This window comes from Penaeus monodon, chromosome 16, assembly GCF_015228065.2.
Source record: "Penaeus monodon isolate SGIC_2016 chromosome 16, NSTDA_Pmon_1, whole genome shotgun sequence".
Classification (NCBI taxonomy): domain Eukaryota; kingdom Metazoa; phylum Arthropoda; class Malacostraca; order Decapoda; family Penaeidae; genus Penaeus; species Penaeus monodon.
Genome location: NC_051401.1, coordinates 11,512,647 through 11,529,616, shown reverse-complemented (window position 1 = coordinate 11,529,616; position 16,970 = coordinate 11,512,647). Strand labels below are relative to the sequence as shown.

Genomic DNA, 16,970 nt, shown 5'->3' with positions numbered 1-16,970 from the left:
AATTTTGTTTCTAAAATATTATGTATGAGGATTTTTATCATTTCCAATTTTTCCTTTTGTGTTTTGTATGTCATCCACATCTGAATGAACCAGTTATGAAAGTGCCTCCTCTATATTAAGACTTGATTTTTTTTTTTTTTTTTTTTTTTTTCCCATAATCTTAACTATAATTGCAATAATTGTTAGTACTATGGTAGAAAAGCAACACATTTTTCACAGATATCAGTACTAGATATAGAAGTATATCCAATCAAATGTGGATGGACTTTGTTTTATCCTAATCTCCTGATTTTTTAAGAGTTATTTTATAGATAAGGAATGCTAAAATAAGTCTAAATTTGTAGAATAGGCTTATATTTTAGAAGGATTATGATATACTTGACTAAGAATATCCTGTTTATGTGGTTTTGAAATTATATTTAGATATAGATACAAGTCTTCATGTTGTCTTTATACATTGTGAACATTAGTGCCTAATATTTACTCTGATAACATGGAAACAAAACAACACACACACACGCACGCACACACTCACGCAAGCGCATGCACACACTCACGCATGCGCACGCACGCGCACGCACACGCACAGCACACGCACACGCACACGCACACGCACACGCACACCACACTCACACACACTCACACTCACACTCACACACTCACACACTCACACTCACACACTCACACCACACCAAACACACACACACACACACACACACACACACACACACACACACACACACAAACACACACAAATAAACACACACACGCATGCACAAATGAACACACACACACAAATAAACACAATAACAAGTAAAATACTCTGCAGGAAAGTTTTATGTATCTACTATATTATAGACTGTATTCCATCCTATATAAAGTTTGTATCATAAGGATGCACTTTTCCATTTACTCTTGTACTCTTGGATATATATGCAGTTTTGTGATAGCTGGAAGAAATATTCATGTTTCATGTAGGATTTCTCACATTGACAGGACTGGTAGATTATTTAATAAATGTTTTTGGTTTTGTAGGCATCATAGTTACTCATTCCAGTACCTTCCCTCCATGTAGATTGTTATTATAGTAATTTAAAGTTGTTTAGAAAGTTACAAACTGACTTTGTACTGCACAAATAGGGTAGTTATGTTAATGGAGTTTTCAGTGTTTCCCTTCTAAATTACATTTAGGGAATGAGATGAATTCTGTGTAATCTTTGAATGGTATTTAATTAAGTTGATCTGTGTATGTGCGGTTTGTTTAGTTTTGTAATTAATTTTTTTTTCTAAATGTACAGTAGTGCTGTTCATGATGCCAAAGGAGGTTATGCAATTGGTAGAGAGTTTGGCTAAATCAGATTCCTTATTGCTTGCTTTTTGTATGTAATATTGGTTCTCTCTGGCTCCTGTGTTGTATAAGGACATTGCCCTTGACTTATTACTTGCCATTTTGTAATATTTAAATACATTTGCTGGAGCATTACTGGCATTGTCCAGTTTTTAGGTGACCATAGGAACAGCTTGAGTTATAGAGGTACCTGTTAATATGTATGGTGTCTTTGACTATAATACTAAATTTATCCACCAAATAATGCTTTCTTTCTATGTTACTCAAAGCAGTGTAATATTTACCATAATAGTTTTGAGTTACATTTCTGTTTCTATAAAGTAACTTTTTGAGTTTTTTTGATCACAGGGTTTTGTTGATTTATTGTTTATATCTTGGATACTGTATAACCGTGTATGGCATCTCCTTTATTGTAATACTATGGATCTCAAAGCCTTTTCCTCAGGTGATTCACACACATGTCTATTTACACTCTATTGTGGACAGTTGGCCTTTTGCTTTAACTTTGTAATCACTTTATCCTCTCCACATCGGGCTGATGAGGACAGGCTGTTCATAATGTTTAAGTCCATGCCAGATATTATCTCTGAATGCATGACTTCTTGCTTCATTAAAGGGAAATTGAAGGTAATTTAGGCAAGATCTAACAAGACCTACTGTAAGCAGGGTAATAAATTGTCTTCAATCTGAGAGTTCTGTAGTAATTTATTGTAAAAAGAAAAGAAAAAAATTGTATATCCTTAAGAAAAAAGTATTCCTAAAAAGTTTTTGTGACCTCTATCTCAGGTGTGATCACTTTAACTATGTAGATATCAAAGTAACTGTGTCTTTAAAGCATCAAACTATTTTCTAATACTATTCTCTTCTCGAACAAATGATTGTATGTAAATTAAGTCATGCATATTTACTGCTCTTGCAACCATTCCATTATTTTATTAAAAGTAATAAATCTTGGGAGATCTCTCTTGTGTACCCTGGTTATTTTTTTAATCCTATAGCTAAAGCTGGCAATTTGAGGAATATGCAGAGAAGCACATTCACCAATTACCATGTGTTTACATGCTCATGGGATAAATGACAAAAAATCTCATACACTGTATATATTCTCTTGTTTTCCTTAATAACAGGTTTCTATTGATTTAGTTCAACATAATTAGGCAAAAACTGATAAACTTTCAGGGTGGATTTTTCACCGACATTGGGGAAAATTATATTGCAAAAGTAAGATCCTCTTACTATACTGAATTGATCTGAAAATTGAATTACAAATAAATGAGGATAAATATCAAGATAGGTTTAAAAAAGGTTTGCAGCAAACCTCTTATAAATCTGAACATGTGATTATTTCCTTGCACATTGTCTTTATTCACTTTCAAAATAAGTTTTAAGATATTCCATATTCATGATACTTCACTGGAAGACCATTGCTATTTCTAAACTGTTTGATAAAAAGCAAATTAGAAAGAGATGATTGGGTAATCTGTGAGAAATGAGGAAGGAAGGGGTAGTAGTTAAAAAATAGCAAAGGGAAATTGATTTGAGTAACTTTGTTTTTGTCCAAATTACCTAGTTTCAATTCCCTATTTGCCGTGATTGTAATGACCAATTGGTATATTTAGATTTTCTCATTCTTTGTAGTTTGCATGTGTCAGATAATCAAATATTTTGGTTCTATCTGCATAAAGGAGTCTGTTCTAAGAAGTGATTTGCAATTCTGATGATGCTGAAATCTTAGATGACTACAGTATGTTAAAAGTTGAAACTTCTGAGAGCGTCTTGAAAGTATTTAATGTAATACTGATTAAGCAAACTACATGTGCTTCCTATAGAGAAAAAAAGAAAAGAAAAGAGGATATCTCAGGAGAAGGCCTTCCCCTGCTAAAGACACACAAATTGTAAAGTAATTTTAAACATCAATCAAACTGATGAAAATATAATCATTATTCTAATATATATATATTTTTTTTGAAGTGCCCTGTCCCACAAGAACATTGGCGATCATGGATTTCCGTGATTTTCTTGGCAATTTATAGCGGTGGTTTGCCATTGCCTTCCGCCCGGTGTTTTTTATCGAGTCACTATCTCTATTTACCCTGTTCTGGGACTGTCACTGACTTGGTCTGGTTTGCCCACCCAGCGGCTAGGTAGGCAATCGAGGTGAAGTTCCTTGCCCATGGGAACAACGCACCAGCCGGTGACTCGAACCCTCAAACTCAGATTGCCGTTGTGACAGTCTTGAGTCCGATGCTTTAACCACTCGGCCACCGCGGCCCTCTAATATTTTACTGTTGTCAAAAGACACTGTCTAGTGTTGTATGCTTTCAATAATAAATTTGCCAATAACACAAACTTCATAATGATCTGTAATCAAAATATTAAAGTGCTATAAACACTTTTTAACTAAATAAATAACAAAACTAACAAAAAATACAACCTTTGAGCTGAAGTGTTTATTCAATCGCAATGATACAATTCCAGCAAACAAATTAAAATCCTTTAGTGCATCAAACATAACTGAAATAAAACTAATCTTGCATAACATAACAGTACTCTTATTTAATAACATCCATATCACAATGCACATAATACTAATCCACATTCAAACTATAGAGCTTTACATGTTGAAATAACTTATCACCCCATTATGTACCACGGTCCCTGAGCAAACGCCCTTAACCCTAAGACGAGGAGGAGGAGCCGAACCACGAAGAGCTCATGGCTGACAGCAGGGAGGCAGCGCTACGGGAGGCTGACAGAGCTGCTGACGACATCTCTCTCCGAGCTGACGAAGGGCTGCTCTGATCCTGGTTGGGTGAAAGGAGTTGAGTGGCTGGGCTTTATAAGATGTATACATTACATAATCTTCTATAAAATAAGAATCTTATCTAAAATATCATCTTAGAAGTATAATATGTACACATTACATAATCTAAAAAATAAGAATCTTATCTTAAATATCATCTTCATTGTGGGAAAGTTGGTCTTTTGAGTGGAAAAGAAAGAAAAAGAAAATTAAGCAAAAAGAAAAAGAAAAATAACAGAGCTGAGCAATGCTGCTTACAGACAGTTTTTTAGAATATTAGTTGAGAGGATATAAGTATTAAAAAAAAATAAATAGATAAAATAAATAAAAAATAATGATAATAATAAAATATGAGAGAGTTAATGGTGCAAAACTATTGCACTGTATCACCATCTGCATTTACTAACAAATCAGTATTTTCATTGATGTAAATTCCTATATATTGTTAAGAAAAGAAAACACTGCTACACTTCAGATTTAGATAATAAAAATATATTGCATGCACTTTGCAATTTAAATGCCACTTCACTGAAAAAAATGCACCACAACAAACAAAAAATGAAAATAACTTAATTTATAAACTCCAGTATTAAACAAAAACAAAGCTCATAACAGTGAAATTTGATTGCAATTGTAGTTTACAAACCAAATAAAATTCTCTTCACTAAATGCCCTAAAAGGTGTACAGTTGTAACTTATAACTTGTACACCTAGGCTGCAAATTGCAAATCAAATTTCATATATCTCAAGGTTATTTTTTTCACTTCATGCAATAAGTGACACCTTATTCAGACATACTCTCATTTCTCTTTTGAAAGAGGATGAAGCTGCTGTAAACATAAAACAATATCCTCTAAGAACATGAGCAAAAAACTATTTCAATATTAATTACTTCAGGAATATATTTACTACAAATACATTGAAAAAAGGGGTGTGTAATACAAGAATCATATTTGTCAAGAGTTGAAAAATATAATAATGAAAAAGAACAAAGAGAAGAAACCTTTGAACAGAACCCACCTTAGTTGAGCTAAGTTTTGGAGTAAGTCCTTCATTCACACTTGCAGATAAGTTTGGTGTGGTTATGGATGTATGAATGGTGGGTCTTGACAGCGTGATAGGGAGAGGCACATTGGAGAAGCGTGGGATCTCCACCGCCTGAACTATTGGCAAAGCATTGTTGGATGTTGTCGCCGAGCTTCCCACTGACGGCGCTCTTCCGGTAACAACTTGGCGGTCACGTGACAGTATGGCCCCCAGAACCACCTTGTGGAGTGAAAAAAGACATTAATGAGAACTATGAATTGTAAATTCTCCTCAACAATGAATTAAGGATTCAATGAGATACATGGCTGGCATTAGTGATAAAATAATACATAATACACGTTATTTCACTATGTGCAAAACAAAATCTCAGAAAATATCTTGTTCATGCAACTCCTTCATCACAGATGTTAAATATGATACACAAACCCAGATTTGCTCATCTTCCAGGACCCTCTTCAGAACCTACTACATTCAACAAAATTACTGAATGCAAACTTAAATCACCACTTTTTGTTGTCATTTTTGAGTTATAAGAAAAAAGCTTTCTGACCTGCACTCTGTGAGCTGCCAACTTGACTCTCGAAGATATGTGTGGAGTAAATACATCTAGGTCAAAGGGGTCAACTTTGGCCTCCAGTGCTTGTATCATGGCTGTCAGTCGAGACCCAACATCCTGTTATAGACAAGATGTTAGTTCTTATATTACTTTGTATGGAAAAAAAAAAAAAAATAAATAAATAAAAGTCATACTTACATTTCTCTGGAGACATTCATACACTTGCAGACATGTGCAATCAGACACATAAATGCAAACACCCAGACACATGCAGACACACACAGAGACAACCACAAACACCACAAATCCATGCACACACCCACACCCACATGACCCCCCCCCCCCCCCACATGTCAAACTCTAAACTGGATTGTTATTAGTAGTTTGAAATCAGACTACTGCATTTATGACTTAAAGCAACAATGAAAACCAATCTACTCAAAAATCTTTTTTCTTCATGATTACCTTTAACAGACACTAACTGGAGTCATCCTCCAAAATAAAATTATGAAAAATAATAAATATCAGAGCCCATTAATCTACCATTGTACTTTCCTAGCAAATACCACATATGTTTACTGGTAAGTCAAGATTTGTACCTACAGATTCTTTCATTCTTAGATCTTGCTAAATCTTACAAACCTTGCTATCCCGTGGAAGAAGTATGGTCTGAATGAACCGCAAGTCAAAGATGAGCTGTAGAGCAAGTGTTTGGTTCACTTCCTTTGTGTCGGTTAAGGCACTTTCGTAGGCACTCGTCACAGCTTCACAAGCAGATGATGCAAGTTCACTTTGAGCATTCCTGAAAGTATAAAATAACCATAAACTTTAGACACATATTCCCTACTATGGCAGGAGAGCCAAATACCAGTGACTTATGAAACTGGTCTCAAGGTAATTGTCGCCCACGAACATACACAAAATACACAACATATAAGAATCCTGTGATGTTCTTCTCTCACCTTGTAATAGTATGGGCAGCAACGCAATTCACTGATGTGCACAGTCGGGAGAGAGCTTGGGTAAGAGCAGGTGTGGGGTGAGCAGGGACATGGATAGATGACTTTACTATATTTCCACCTTCCCCTTCTTCCTCAATATCTACTATCTCCCAAGTCTGAAAGAAGATGACACCTACTTAATATCTAGAAATAAAATTATACAAAGAAATTAATTCAAAAGTAAATCAATTTCATCCTATTGTCAAGCCTTTCAGACCATATCCAACACTAGTTACCGGAAAATAGGATATGGCGGCAGCTACTCCTCCTGATGAGAGCTCTGTGGTAAGGAATGTCTTGATCTCGGTGCCAAGGTGCGATGTGAGGGACGTAAGGAAGAGTCCAAACAGGCGTCCACTGGCTCCCTGGAACTCTGATCGCATTTTTGTCCAGGAGTCAGTTTCTAACTTTGATCCCATTGATATACGCTGAAATAAACAATTTTCTATTAAGCAGTTACTTGCAATTAAGACTTGTCTAATAAAGAGAAAACATTATACATTCATAAAGATTCCTTTTAGGAATATGAGGAAACTTTACCATCAAACTTGCATTAATAGTGGCCACTGCACAGATCTTTGGACTAAAAAGAGGCAAATTTAGAATCCCAAACAAAAATCCCTAAAATACATCTCTTCTCAGTATCATACTGTATCTCAGTATCATGCTATATCTTTTGATATTATCTCACCCTTGCAATATCTGGATTTGCCAGACTCGCTGCTGAGGCACACATCTGCATCTGTGGGCAAACGTTGGGCAAGGCCAGGCAGACACGACCTATGACCACCAGGATGGTCGAGGGAACACTCAGTGCAGCTCCATCTACATCATCGTCCCATCCATCCTGAACTCTGGGAGCTGTCTGAGCCATATGGTGCTGGGCAAGGTTTGCCAACTCTGATATGAGTCTGAGGGGGAAAGGTGTAATAAAAACAATGAAATTCTATATAAAAATATGATAAACCAGATCTGCCAATTCTACAGAAGCTTAAAGGACACTCACTGTGTAAAGACTGAAGTACTTGTTTCTTGAAGGAAGTTAAGCAATGCAGTGTAGTCTTCTTTGGCACTGAGATCCTCCTCTCCAACTGGGCTGTCCTTGACAAAACACAGGTCTCCATTTGCTGAACCTTTTTAAAAATGAAGATTAATTAGTACTGTTCCGACATTGAAAATTCAGGTGAATTTTGCTTAGTATTGGGATTAGGATCCTGAAAAACAGTTGACTAATTTACCTTAAAGTGTCATGTGAAACAAACAGCACATTTTTCTTCTTCCCCACAATCACAGCCCTTCATCACTATTAGTTTGGACATCACGAATAAAAATTCAGTTGCTGCTACTAAATATCTAAAATCTATATTTTCGACATGAAATAAAACAACTATTTTACCTTGTAACTGTCTTACCTAGTTTGTTTATGTCTTTGTTTAGCCAATAATCTGGGTTTGGTTTGGCAGAAGTTCATTTTGCATGTTACTTTGTTCACAATTATGTGGTTGTACAGTATTATATTACTCAGTCCAGTATTATAATATACCGTTTTGCATTTTACCGAAGTTATTCTTCATATACTGTTTGCCTGTGTGATGCTATTAAAAGGTTCGTATTCCCCCCTTTTTTATTATGTTTTATATATCAACAAATTTATGATAGCAAGGTACAACTGTTAGTATGTCAATTCTTTCAAATTTTTAACTATGAAATTAGAATAACTGTCTCGACTGATTGAACTTTTGTATACCTGAATTGTAATGGCCAACATCTTGCAGAAGAGCCGTCAGCCTTGAATTGAGTGCTCTGCAGATAGTCTGTAACCGGCTGGTGTATCCTCGTGTCTTGTAGTAAAGACCTGGGTGAATACAAAATTGAACAAACTTAAAAGCCTGGGTGAACACAAAACTGAACACACTTAAAACACTCCAAAGACTAAAATGTGATGTCAAAGCAAATTACATATGAAAAACAAAATACAATAAGCAGTAAGTGCTCAACCTACCACCTGCTTGTGCGACAGATCGTGACGAGGCACAAGTCCATCCAACTCGCTCCGGCAAGTCGCCAGCAGATTCACTCCACACAAAGCTGGTGATGTCTCCTTCCTCTGAGCAAATCCTGAAATTTATATATATAATATTTTAGTAACTAAATATATTCCCATCCATTTCAAACATTAAATTTAAATTCATGAAAACGAAGAGACCAGCATCTCTTACTTTACTTTCAATCATACCTTGTTTCTGAAGCAATGTATCAATACACAGCATAATCAAAACTGGCATAAGGCTCACTTTAAAACACATGAGGAGTTGATCTAAATGAAACTTTCTTTTATAAAATGTAAAAAGATTACTCTTGTCTGCCTCCGCAACAGAGAATTCAACCCTACAAAGTTATGTGTCATATATCAGATACTTAAAAATTAATGTCTTAACTCACTTGGGGTCTGCAATTATGTCATCAGCAAGTTTGGCTACCATTTGGACTATTGCCTCTTTCGCATTGGTCAGCTGAGATGTAATGACCTGACGCGCCCTCTCTGTCACTTGACCTCGGACAACTGAATCCCAGGGGTCAAGGTAGGATCCGTACAGGACATCTGTTGTCTGGAAGATCCAAATATTCAAACAATTATAGGTAATGCATGACAAGTAACTTTATCTATTTATTTGCCTATTTATTTATTACCATTCTTTTTAATCATTAATTCCTTTTAACAGCACAGAGACCAAAGAAATCAGCCTGTTACCATTTTCCACTGCTCCTTTTCAACTTTGGCTTGACAAATTTCCCACACACTTGTACGGATCATAGCTAGGGCCTTGATGGTTGTAGAGAATGCTGTAAACAAAATAAGATTTACAAAATGTAACATATCTTGGCATGATCTGTACTTCTGTGTCAAACATCACAAAGAATAATGTAATACAAATAGGAAGAAATGAAAAAGCAGAAGGAAAAAGAGGAATGAGAAGATGAAGAAAACAAGAGAAATGCTTTAACTTACAAAGTAATACTGCAAGAGCATGTGATGCTTCCTTCAATACCAGGTTTAGCCAGTCAGTAACCTGTTTCTTCAGAATGTCATCATTTAACGAATCCAAGTGTCCTTGTACAGAGGGTCTGCCAAAGAATTAAACAGACAAAAATAAGATGAAAACTTTGCAATCCCTCACTCTAAAGCTATCTTATACTACACGATAGTCTCACATCAAGTTAATCTTCAGCTATTTCAAACAAAAGAGCCAATGTCTGCTTGACACTCACCTGAAGTTTCTGATGGACTGAGGCAGAAAGGACAGAGTAAGTGAAGATTCCTGAAGATGAGCTATAGGTGTTCCATCCTCTCCTTCACCCTGGACTATCTCCTGCAAACGCTTCTCAAGAAGGCTCTGCCCCTCTTTACCCTCTGGAAGGTGTAAATGGTCAGATATTTAATCCAAAACATTTGTTATATCCAAACTTCCTAAATATATATATTTTTTGCTACATTTGTATGAACTCCTCACAAAAAAAAACCTGAAACAATATAAGTTAGCTACTGCCTACAGGTGTGTGATTAGTCCAAGTATAGTCTACACTCCCTGATACATGCTCTACCAAACTTTTTGGTATCTGTACTTACTCCCAAAGACTGCATGAATGATATTCAAAGTAGCTAGGAACAAGGTAACAAATTGTGAAATTTGTGCTTTAGCAGTGGCAGATGGCTTTGGTGCAACTGCAGACATGAGAGCACTATGGCGCAGCTGAAGGACCCGAGACAGAGCATCTGTGGAGCTGCATCCTTCCACTAACATTACTGAAACTACAGCATCTAATACAGCCTGGAATAAGATTGAGAGAATATCAGAGTAACATACATTACCTACTGCCCTTAAAGAAATTTAACAAATATGTCATCAGTATAAGAAAATATGAATGGAAAGTAAGGTGCCATTTCCTTCTTAAGTTGGATAGATTGGATGGATTAAACTGCTCACAACTTTATGAGGGCAAGTATGGTTTACCTGGACATCATCAACCTCTGAGCTGATGAGATTTGAGCAACCTCTGACAATTGTGGCACGGAACTGTGATATGCTAGCCCACTGCCGCTCTATAACAGGAAACCAAGACTGGATCTGAAAAGAAAATAAAACATTTTAAATGTCATCAAAAGCATCAAGTCCCAGGAGACAGATATATACTGCTTCAGGATTATACAACACAATATTCAAGAAATATAAAAGATCTATTGTAGGAGAGTAAAATGAGACTTAATAGTTGGAACTGGCCTTTCTGAATCTTGAATAAAGAAATAAATAAAGAAAAATCAAACTGAAAGATATGAAAAGCATCTAGCTATAACCATGATAACTGAAATCACAATCTCTCTCTTCTCAAGGAACAGGAAAGAAAAGAAGGAGAGAAAAAATATTGCCACAAACATACCTTTGAAGCATTAGGTGCCAGTTGCAGGGCTGTGTGAGTATGGTGAGCCAGGAGCAACAGCTGAGTAGCTGGCAAGTAATGGCAGCGTTCAGTAAGACTCCACAAAATCTCCGGAACAGCAACAAGCAGCTTTACTTGCACTGCTACTGAATAGTGAGATCCTGGTGTTGGTGATCTGTGAATGTTTAATAAATATTAGACCTTATTTCATTATAACACAAAATAAAAGGCCATATAATGAAACTACTCCAAAGCTTGTACATCTATACAAAAAAGCTCATAAAACTTAATATTTAAGAGTTGTACTCACTGGTCTACAATACTGCAAAAGAGTCTAAAATGAACTGGCTATGTTCATGATTTTTTTTTCAATGAGAACAAGAGGCTAGCTGTATGATAATTTTCAAAATAATAAGGCATCAACTCAAATTTTTTTCACAACAGCTACTTAACTAATATTTTTATGTTGTTGCTGCACAACACTGCAAATATATGAGTTAAAAGAAAGGTAGAAAGAAGAATAAAAGCAAAAACTATCCTCTCTTTAATGGACTTCAAGGGAGAAGAATTTATTGAAAGAGTAAATTGTTGGACATTTTTAGTTAAGAAACCTGATATCAAGCATAAATCATATCCATATAGTAAAGCATTAATATTTGAACAATTCTACACAAGATGTGGATAAAAAATTATGCAAGATAGAAAAATGAAAGGAAAAATGAAAGGCATCTGTTTTAAGCAAATATGACTTGTTCAATTTCAGTACAACAACAGAACTCCATACAGGAGGCAGCTCATATGTATGTAACTTTTTAATTTTTTTTTATTATTTATGGCATTATTCTCATTGGTTGCCTGGTAGCTTCCTATCAGGCAACTCAAATCACAATCAAATCAGATGTGGTGACTTCAATACTATCACTCAATAACACTGGCTAAATATCACTAAGACCCCAGATGTCTATTCTCAGAAAATGGATAATAATTTGTACCTTAGTGTGCCATTGCTGTGATGGCTCTGTGTCTTGAAGCCAATGAGTCCACGCTGTTGCAAACTTTCGCAAAGTCCCTCCATGGTACGGATATTGCCACAGATTGCCTCTGCACTGTTTCTCATTTCTGAGATTGTGTCTGCTGCCTCAATAAGGTCTCTATATCTTTCTCTGAAAATCAAAGCATAAAGTTCTATTAAAGTAAACTATAAATAATCTGAGCAAACTTTCAAGAACAAGATCACTGCCAAACTCTGGCTTATGAATATGACTAAGAACTATGTAAAGCATATCCTAAAGGATTATATGATCTGGCTAGTGCCAGCTAATTTTTGTTACATACAATGTACTTTAACTCTTTACTTATAAATTATATACACATATTTTTTCTTAAACTTAGCCAAACATTGCATTGCTTAAAGATTCAGATCAAGTTTCAATATTTCTTTGAAAAAGAAGCTGTCGTCATACTTTTATTGACCTCTATGAATGCACAATTTTGAACTTATTGTCAAGTGCCCATGTGCCATGTCAATTATTAGTCCTATCTCCCTTGCTTACCAATTATCTTGGCTTGTGGAAAGATTATCTTTTATCTTTTAAGCTATTAGTACCTTTAAAACATTATAATAATCATAATTTCAAAAATAATAATGACAGTATTGACTTCAACAGCATTAGAAAAAGACATCATTCCTGAAAATTCAATGAGTAAGGAAATCTGATGGGGTCATGTAGGGAATATTGATTGGCTCCTTGTGGAACCATCTATGTGTAAACTTCAACAAATTTAAAGTGGACAGTAAATATACCCTAGTGCCACTGGGTTGAAAAGTACTGTAAAAGAAACCTACCCAACCATAACACGCAAATCCTCTTTCTTTTTTTCAATGTCAGATCGTGTCTTTTTCAAGATGTCTTGCACCTGCACCACAGTGTGGCGCTCAAACAAGAGGGTCACATCATCTTCAGATGTTACGGCAGGCATGACTCCGGATGTATATCTGAAATTTAAATGCATCAATGAATTCTGTGGGAAATATTTTAGAAATTTTTAGTTAAAGCTTAAAATGAATACAAAAAAACAAACCAAGCTCTATCTTGCAGAATATACAGAATATACATGATAGAGGCTTGTGAGACTGCTGTAGCATAATGTGCAGAAGCCATGGCTTTGAATAAACATGACTAATTATATGTTTGTAATAAATATAAAGAAGTCTAAAAATAGATTAAGATTACAGAAGAGACATTAGAGATGAAATGGAGTTACTTTTACTAGTCAAACCAAAAAAATAACTGTCATAAGGCAAGTTACTCCGACAGTTATTGAAAAACCTATTATAAAAATACTGCACTAATAATAAGAAGCTGTCATGGATACTCACTTGTCAAAATCGGCTGCCGGTCCTTGACACCCTATTTCTTTGCGCTTAAAACACCTTCAAAAAAGAGAAACATCACACAATGAAGGTACCAGATTATAAACAGATTAACTACCACTCCTACCCGTAGCCTCCTTTACTTAACAGCGCACGTTCTCCAGATATTTAACAGACAACTTACCCTAGAATCCACCTTCTTCCGCAAAGCCCTGTGTTGTGTTGGCAGGAGACGACCAGTAACGTCAACAAAGATTCCGAGAACACTAAGGGGTCACTAAATCACAACATAGGTTTCTTTTCCCTAGATTAGTACAATTACCATTTAAAAATGATCATATGATTTTGGGATATTTATTTACATCCTTTTGAGAGATGAATGGAGTACTAAATCGTCTAAATTTCTATTAGTTATGTCACTGGGTTTTGTAATCAGCTGATGGAGTAAACAAACCGCGGAGAGACTGCCAATCAGTGTGAATTTCCGGTGGGATCATATTTAAGAAAAATACAAGCTCCTTTTGCGTTCATCAGGTCGGTAAGACTTGTAATATGCTAAAGTAAGATGATGGTGTTAGCGAATGTCTTAAAAGACTGAATAGATTAATGGAAGTAGTTATTCCGCACTTCGAATTTTTGACTGTCATGTTCGTAGTATTATATTTGGACTTAAAACCAAGAGGAAGCTGTTAATAATTTAGTAAACTTTGAGATAGATTTGGTATAGTTTACGTTTCACATGTGAAGAACAGAATGACTGAAAATAGGACAATTTTCCTCTATGGTATTACCCTCGCAAGTTGATAAGAACAGAGTAATGCGGTGTTAGAGAGAGGAAAAACTCCTAAAACCATAAATTTTACTAAAATGTCCATGTCACTTGTAACAATAGTACTGCTGATGGATTGCTTAGGAAGTGCATTACATAATGACTGAAGGTGTCAAGTTGCAATGCAAATACCACAAATAAAAAGTGTGTTACTAAGTATATTTTGTCTTTCTGTCTACTACCTTTACACATGCCTTGCACCAAACTGCTATACCTCTGTTTACCTTAAAGTAGTAATGTTTGTTTTACAGTACATGTGGGGAGGGTTGTTTGCCCTTAACCCAGTGCCGCCGGGCATGGCGTGTACGTACATGCCATGCCCACTGTGAGTTTACTTTATTAATTGTTTTTACACATAGATGGCTACACTTGTACTAAGACACCAATGAGCCAATTACAAGTACTGCCTGTCTTGCCAGTTTATCCTTTTTCTTGATTTATGAAAATATTTCACATGATCTTATTTTGCTGTCACTAATGTGTATATCATTATAGTAATTATAATGTTTATAATGAAAATAACATCTTTGATATTTATTGCAATAGTAAAAAATATGTCTTTCTCACCAATTCAAGGAAAGGTGAAATCAGGTAAGGTCACAAGGTCTACTAATTTACTCCTTTGTGGCTAAGCCTTAACAGAGCCATCTATGTACAGAGACATTTCACAAAAAATGAAGAAGAAAAGAAAAGAAGAGATGAGAAGAAAAGAAGAAGAAGAAGAAGAAGAAGAAGAAGAAGAAGAGAGCTCAGTATTTTCCTGCCGGCATTGGGTTAATCTTGTGTGCCCAAACCAGGATGTTTGCTACAGATAGACCACACAAACTTCAACTCTTCCTTGTCAGCTTCTGTACTATTTACCATCATATTGCACTAAAGTTGGATTATATGAACTATAAATATATTTTCTTATAGCTGGGCCTTCTTTCCTGGTTAAAGACAACAGTTCATTACAATAGCACAGACTACTTTATTCTTATTATTCTGATCTTTATTAGTTTGTAATTATCAATGGAGATACAGAGGTTATTTTAGAGTGCTTGCTTTAATAGAATATTCGATTCTGAAATATGGTGTGATATGCCTCAAAGAGCTTAGCAAATTAAATAAAAGCTGAGATATACATACATTTTCTACATTTCCAAAGAAACTTGAGAGTTGGAAATAATTGAAGAATAGCCAGTTTCACAAATCTAATAATGTTTTGCAGAAATAGATTTATAAATGATACAAGGAAGTTAAGTCATTATATTTTACAGAAAGAACACACACTAAGATAATATCTTACATATGATCTTGATATTACAGAGTTGAAATCACTAAAGCAGAAGTCCAGGAGTACTAGGAAAACCTGAGAACCTTTTAACATACTCAACTCATCACTATTAGAAAGTGAGTATGGTAGTGGTACTTCTATGTAATATTAACTTGTATTTTAACATTGGAACACTTGAAACATTTGTTGTATTTGTATTTGTAATAAAAGTTTTCACTCTCTATGGATATTTTTCACCACAGGTCCATTCAGATTAGTTGCCTTAGTTTTGGTCACTCACTTTCATGTCTCTACACCCCATTTATAAAATGCATATACTCATAGCATATAGATATGTTTACTTTTGCATAACCTATTGTTTTTTGTGAAACTAATTAGTTTCTCAGTTTGGAGATACAATGTGACTAGTCCTTCTATTAAACAGGTAATATGCACTTCTTAGGTTGCATCCACACCAGTGAGCTGAAGCAGAAACTTTTGTAACTAAAATATCAGGACAAATGTACTGTGAAAGGGATTAAATAGGAAGAGTTAACAGTTAACTTTTATTGCTTGAACCTCATGTTGTAAGTGTTTACTCAATTACAGCAAATAAATAAATATAGAAAATGCTTAATAAATTTCATGTAAGAAACGTTATTCAGTAAAGACAAAATAAACTTCCACTTCTGCTCACTGCCAATATGGATGTGGCTTTAGGCTAGACAACTCGGGGGAAGATTAAGCTATTTAGACTAGACCAGGCAAGATTAAGCTAGGATAGGCTAGGCTTGGCAAGCATGAACTTAGATTATACAGGGATTGCAGCCAAAGAAGGAACAAATACTGTATCAGCAGTGATGATAATCTGTTGTTGAAAAACACTTACATAAGTATGAGATATTCCAAGAAATAGTGAGCTTAGGTAAGGGAAGAATCTTTTTGGATTAATTACCAATATGTCTCCCTATCTCCCATCCTTGTAACATTATATTATGTCACCTGCTTAACTTACTATCCATCTATTTGTCTGTCTGTCTCTCTATTAAATGTTTATACCTCCTACATAATGCTTGCTTTTTCTTTATTTCAGGATGTCTTCTACTGACGAGGTGCCATTCACTAAACAAATGCGAAATGTTACAAGAGAAATTCACAGTGTCAGTGATGCATTGATAAATGCCAAACTGGGAATTGGTAGGTGTAAAGAATATTACCATATATTTAATTCAGTAAAGTAATAACTGGCTAGAAAGCTACATACCTGTCCATATACTCATCCATATCATATATATGTGTGTGTGTGTGTGTGTGTGTGTG

At 35.2% G+C, this 16,970-nt stretch overlaps 2 protein-coding genes across 5 annotated transcripts in view; one reads left to right on the top strand and one right to left on the bottom strand.

Annotated features, from left to right (window-relative positions):
- Nucleotides 1-3,783: 3,783 nt before the first annotated feature.
- On the bottom strand, nt 3,784-13,815 carry LOC119582510 (conserved oligomeric Golgi complex subunit 1-like). 2 transcript variants are annotated; one of them, XM_037930800.1, is made up of 21 exons: nt 13,751-13,792; nt 13,573-13,626; nt 13,039-13,188; nt 12,185-12,355; nt 11,193-11,367; nt 10,769-10,882; nt 10,384-10,585; nt 10,026-10,167; nt 9,766-9,881; nt 9,508-9,599; nt 9,198-9,364; nt 8,758-8,873; nt 8,503-8,610; nt 7,762-7,888; nt 7,447-7,666; nt 6,992-7,183; nt 6,717-6,871; nt 6,397-6,556; nt 5,749-5,871; nt 5,172-5,417; nt 3,784-4,152 (listed from the first exon to the last, which is right to left on the bottom strand). In XM_037930800.1, exons 3-21 carry the CDS (start codon nt 13,170-13,172, stop codon nt 4,027-4,029), a joined length of 2,886 nt encoding a protein of 961 aa, XP_037786728.1. In that variant the 5' UTR covers nt 13,173-13,188; nt 13,573-13,626; nt 13,751-13,792; the 3' UTR covers nt 3,784-4,026. The 2 variants fall into 2 exon arrangements, with proteins under 2 accessions (XP_037786728.1, XP_037786730.1); XM_037930802.1 differs by lacking the exon at nt 13,573-13,626 and having other exon boundaries at nt 13,751-13,815.
- Nucleotides 13,816-13,978: 163 nt separating this feature from the next.
- LOC119582509 (heme oxygenase 1-like) overlaps nt 13,979-16,970 on the top strand; it is a 5,785-nt gene continuing 2,793 nt past the window's right edge. The window contains exons 1-3 of one of the 3 annotated variants that reach the window (XM_037930797.1): nt 13,979-14,100; nt 15,704-15,787; nt 16,744-16,847. In XM_037930797.1, coding sequence (XP_037786725.1) covers nt 16,745-16,847 — 103 coding nt within the window. In that variant the 5' untranslated portion in view covers nt 13,979-14,100; nt 15,704-15,787; nt 16,744. Of the gene's footprint in view, nt 14,105-15,703; nt 15,788-16,743; nt 16,848-16,970 lie in introns of all 3 variants that reach the window. The other 2 variants (XM_037930798.1, XM_037930799.1) reach the window with 2 other exon arrangements.

What these genes read in the sequence shown, in the direction of transcription:
- LOC119582510 (XM_037930802.1), bottom strand. Translation starts at nt 13,172, where the DNA reads ATGCCTGCCGTAACATCTGAAGATGATGTGACCCTCTTGTTTGAGCGC. An exon ending in TGCTCTTGCAGTATTACTTT is followed by an intron (nt 9,600 to 9,765) that starts GTAAGTTAAAGC and finishes TTTTGTTTACAG; the next exon opens with CATTCTCTACAACCATCAAG. An exon ending in GACATAATTGCAGACCCCAA is followed by an intron (nt 8,874 to 9,197) that starts GTGAGTTAAGAC and finishes TATAAATTTCAG; the next exon opens with GATTTGCTCAGAGGAAGGAG.